The sequence below is a fragment of the Populus euphratica genome, unplaced genomic scaffold, assembly GCF_000495115.2.
Source record: "Populus euphratica unplaced genomic scaffold, PopEup_1.0 scaffold2531.1, whole genome shotgun sequence".
Classification (NCBI taxonomy): domain Eukaryota; kingdom Viridiplantae; phylum Streptophyta; class Magnoliopsida; order Malpighiales; family Salicaceae; genus Populus; species Populus euphratica.
In genome coordinates this window covers 1-5,226 of record NW_011502386.1, presented here as the reverse complement: position 1 = coordinate 5,226, position 5,226 = coordinate 1, and the positions used below count along the sequence as shown (strand labels likewise).

Here is a 5,226-nt window from a genome sequence, read left to right as displayed (position 1 = left end):
AAAGACTTGATGTTGCGGGTGGAGAAATGGAGAGAGAAACAATGGTGGAGATAGTTTTTTTCACGATGAAGAGGGAGATTGAGAGGTAGAGACTGCGGGTGACGTTAAGGAGGAAGGAGAAGGAAGAGGAAGAGAGAAATAAGGGGGGAAAAGAGGGGGAAATGGTTTTGAAATCTCAGTTTGAGCAGTCGTGCATGGACATCAAGCTTATATCAACAGGCCGCTGATACAGTGCTTGCGTGACTGCATGGGCGGTGCTATATTGGAAAATGTTTGATAGTTTGGGAATATTTTTTGCTACTATGCTAACGTGGAAAAATAAAATCCATGAGTGAACAATCATGCTTTGGTCCTGGGGCCTCACATTTTTTATAGCCTAAAAAAGCATAGAAAACACTACGACGTGTCATCCTCACTTTTATTTTTTTATTTTTTTAAAAAATTAAGAGGCCTTGTTGCTAGCCAGGCCTATTATTAATGTTCCAGGTGCACATGCCTAAACGCAGCCGACTTGCTTTTTTTTTTTTTTTATGATTTAATACATTTTTAATCCCATATTTTTTTTAAAAAATACAATATCAACATTTGTCATCCATTATCTATTTTTTATCTCAATTAAAATGCAAATCCCTCTTTTTGTTATTCTACTTATAAAAAAAATTAGGCTTGCTTTTGCTATCAATTTTTTTTTAGTGTATTTTATTATAATATATTAAATGAAAAATAACAAGAGGGATGAAAAAATTATTAAATTTGATAACATGCATGACCAAGTTTAACTTGTTATCTTGAATTCATTTTGATTTTTTAATTAAGTATTGTTTTTTATATTTTATATTTTTTAAAATTAAATTAATTAATAATTGAATTTTATAATTTATTTTTTATAGAATTATGTCCTAGATTTTATAGATCAACTTAGGTGAATTTAATATATTACCATCTAAATATTAATAAAAATATTGTATATTGTCACTATATCAATTGTTTTATATACAAAAAAATTAATATATAGTAGATTTTGAATTCATAACTAATTCTTTTAAAAAAATATATTAACAAAACTTATGAATTTATTTTTTGAAATTTTAAAAAAATTATTTTAACTTGTATCGTAGCGTCAAGCAATGGTTTTGTATAAAAATATTGCGTGCCAGAATATTTTTTTTCTAGGACATGTCTCTTTCCATAAAATAGTTTGTATTTCTAAATACTTTGCACATAATATATTGTGATAATTATATTAAATATATGTAATGATATGCCGCATCCACCATCACGAGGCCTAAAGCATCTGTTTAAAGGTCAGATATGTGAGGACCAGGCAAAATAACATGAGATGGCGAACATGTGATTCTAGCTGACAGGAGATGTCCAATCCTGCCCTGCCCTTACTTGGACTTACTTGGACTTCTCAACTCAGGTTTTTTTTTTTTTTAATGTTTCGAGAATATAGTTGTAATTATTTTTAAAATATTTTTTATTTATAAATATATATTAATAAATATTTTTTTATTTTTAAAATTATTTTTAATATCAACACATCAAAATATCAAAAAAATTAAAGCAAAATAAATATGTTTTTAATTCTTATGTTTTCAGGACATTGAAATAGAAAATTTAATTTTGGTTGATTAGCAAGTTATTTTAAGGATATTTTTATTATTGAATTGTTAAATAAAAAATTAATGTTGAGTAGATTAAAAATGGAATAACAACTAGTATATTTCTATAATTGTTTTAATACTTTAGATTAGTTTTGAAGAGCTATATTAAAGCTCCTACTTGGCTAATCTGACAATAAAAGATAAACCTTATTGTATAAGATATTAGAAGACTAATATTAAATATGTCATCAAACTATTTGAATAGTATTAATTTTAAATTTAACCCACACCCTCTTTTTTTTTTTATCAATTTTACCACTAAAATATTTTAATTTTTTAATTAACCACTTAAAAAAAAGTTAAACTTTTTTTAAAATGATGCACTTTTTAATTGAGGATTTTTGAAATTTTAATGATAAAATCAATATAAAAATTATTTGGTCTTTCTCCCGACATGACAACGATTCGATGAAAAAGAGAAAGGGAAAAGCAATGAATTCTTTCTTTCGTGCTGGTTTGGAATTGAAATTAAATCTGTTTTTTTTTTTTTAAAAAAAATTGATATTTTAATATTTTTAATTGTTTTCATAATTTAATGTTAAAAATAAAAAAAATTATTTTAATATATATATATATATTTTATTTATTTATTTTTTTTGAAAAAAAAACAATGTATACCGCAATTCCATACAATGAAATCACCTTTTGCATCAGTCAACACCTAACCACATCAGTAGTCAAATCGAGTTTGCTACCCTCAGGAAGATTCTAACATTAATTATGGCGTGAGAGAGAGAGAGAGTTTTTATTTTTGCGTTTTAATTTGTTTTTTAAAATATATTTTAAATTACTTTTTATTTAAAAAAATATTAAATTAATTTTTTATATGTTTTTTAGGATAGTTTTAATATTCTATATTAAATATATATAAAAATTATTTTAATATACTTTCAATTAAAAAACAATTAGCAACATAATAAGAAAAACACTTAAATTTAAAATTCTAACTAACAACTCTTTGTTCAAATTCTTGATTGACGGATGAGAATTTAAAAATTGATCCGCAATTCATATCTCTTTCCATCTTTTATTTGGAATCTTTTTCCTTTTACAGTGAGGAACATATCTAATTTTTTTATTTAAGGAATAATAAATCATTTATACTAAAATTATGAGATTTATAAGAATATTATTTCTTTCAACCCAAATTAGTTACCATAATTTTTTTTTCAATTCAAAAAACATTTTATATTCTTTTAAGTAATTCTAATATATGATATTAAAGATAAAATAATATTGAAAAAATATATTTTATAATTAAAAAACATTTAAGAAAAACATCAGTACAAAACACATCACCAACCAGCCTCTTGATATAAACTTTTTAGTCGCATCCTATGGTTTCTCGATATTGGGATTGGATGGATGAAGGGATTACAATCATGCAATGAACTCCTACAATTCAATAATGGCATTAGGCAGACAAAGAAGCTCGCCAGACACTTCCCAAGAAGGGTCAAAGTTCCCTGCCCTTCTTTTGGTTTTGTAGGTTGACCTTAATGATAATTGGTAATTAATTCACCCCAATCATATCCGTCCAATGCTATCCATCTGATTAGTATTGTAGAATCCGTTCTTCAATCAATAGAATCAGAAACCTATTTCTTTTGTCTTATCTTGAAAAAAAATTGCGAAAGCCCCACAGCACAGCTCCGTAGAATGAAATCTTTGGGCTACTCTCTGAATGGGAGAAATTAGGTTCAAGTAAGTGAAAGTACTTGGCTTTTGTTTTTTGTTTTATAAGGGGAGAAAAAGAGAGGCTGGAATTTCCACCGTATAGACTATAGTTTGGCCACTCCAATCGTTTGGCTACACAATGTTTTTATTTATTTTTATTTATTTTTTCAAAGCAGAATATATGTACTGACTTTTGAAGGGGTAACGTCTACAATGTAGAAAACGAGTGACATAAATTCTTGCTACTATTATTTTTTTGGAAGAAATTGAGAGCAAAGTAACAGGAAGGGGATCTCCAAGAATGGTTGCCTTCCGATATAAGAAGGTTGCATGCACCTAAAGAAAACAAAAAGGTAAGAAAAGACTAAAAAAATCTAAAAGAAATAATAGGAAAAGAAACAGTCCACCTTCCAGGGTGGTTTCCTGGAGGGTGTTGATCATGATATATATTACAAGTAGAAATTAAGCCTCCCCATTTAATAAGAAACCTCTCGGATTCCATAAATCTAGCTGAGCCAAAACATGGCAGCCAATTTACTGCAGCTTGATCCAGGCGCAACAAGCAAGATCAGTTCTTCAAGCAACATCAAGTCTCCGAAGACAAAATGTCCTGCTCCATTTTTATCCAAGACCTATGACTTGATAGAAGAAGGTCGTGCAGATGGAGTTGTCGATCATCCTCATGGCAAGAGAATTGTTTCTTGGAATGCAGACGGAGATGGGTTTATAGTATGGTCTCCAGCTGAGTTCTCAGAGCTCACTTTACCCAGATACTTCAAGCACAACAACTTCTCCAGCTTCATTCGTCAGCTTAACACCTATGTGAGTTATCGTTATATACATGCTTTCATCTTTTAAACATTCGATGCTACCTTTATCATCAAATGCCGAAAGCTCTCCTGTTTTTTCGATTTTTATTTATTTATTTATGTTGATCACTAAATATAATATACTCAGAAACATTCCTTTAAACACAAGCTAACAGGAAATTAATTAGTAGAATACTATTTATGATCTCCTTCTTCTGCATGATCTAATCCAAGTTAAGAATTGTTTGATGAAGAATATAAATTTCCATGATCAGAGGTGATATAGATTATTCATCTTTGACTGCTTAAGAAATACTGAGTTCTAAAAGTATACGGTAAAAAATGGACTACCACGTACTAAATTTACTATTGTTTTATAACTATAAAATATGGAGCATGCACTGTTTTATCATGTGGGTGGGTGAGCTACAATTTATTCAAGAATGTTTTGATATGGATGAAGATATCTTGATTCCTTACATATTCAGTCACGGTAAAGAAAATGCATTAAAAAAAGAAATACTGAGTCAAAACCTGAGATTTCTGATCCACAAGTGTCAAAATAATCACACTGCGTATCGCCTTAAGCGATGACTTTTTCAGGGAGCAAACCTGGACTTCAATTCATGTAAGCAAGCACCACAAGCTGCTGTCATACTGTTTTTATAATCCATGTACGCATGAGGCAGAACCTTTCAAATCTTACAAAATTCTTGATCTTGATGACAACGATGGTTTTTATTACTAGGCAATTAGTAGAGTGGCAAGTTTTTGTCGAGTTTTTAATCTGTCGAGGATAGGAAATGTTAGAATTTCAGATGAAGCAAGATAATGTCAAGATCACAAAGTGTAACAATGACACCCTCTCCCTCACCCCCTCAAACAAGCTACTGTGGATTCACATGGATTGCGTTAGGTTGACATCTTAGGATAAAAAATACATAAAAAACATATTTAAGTACGAATGGATGAAGACAAAGATATGAAAATGAAATTATTTATGTGATAATTTTGGAATATACAGGATGTATTCTCCCTTTTCCAACGTCTCTTCCATCAACTGACAGTAACTA

The 5,226-nt window shown here is 29.1% G+C and overlaps 1 protein-coding gene across 1 annotated transcript; it reads left to right on the top strand.

The window, feature by feature from the left end:
- Positions 1-3,866: 3,866 nt before the first annotated feature.
- On the top strand, positions 3,867-4,166 carry LOC105119134 (heat stress transcription factor B-1-like; the record flags this gene model as incomplete). The annotated part of the gene is made up of 1 exon (XM_011017240.1): positions 3,867-4,166. A coding segment is annotated over exon 1 (300 nt), but the record flags the coding sequence as incomplete, so codon positions are not given.
- Positions 4,167-5,226: the final 1,060 nt, after the last annotated feature.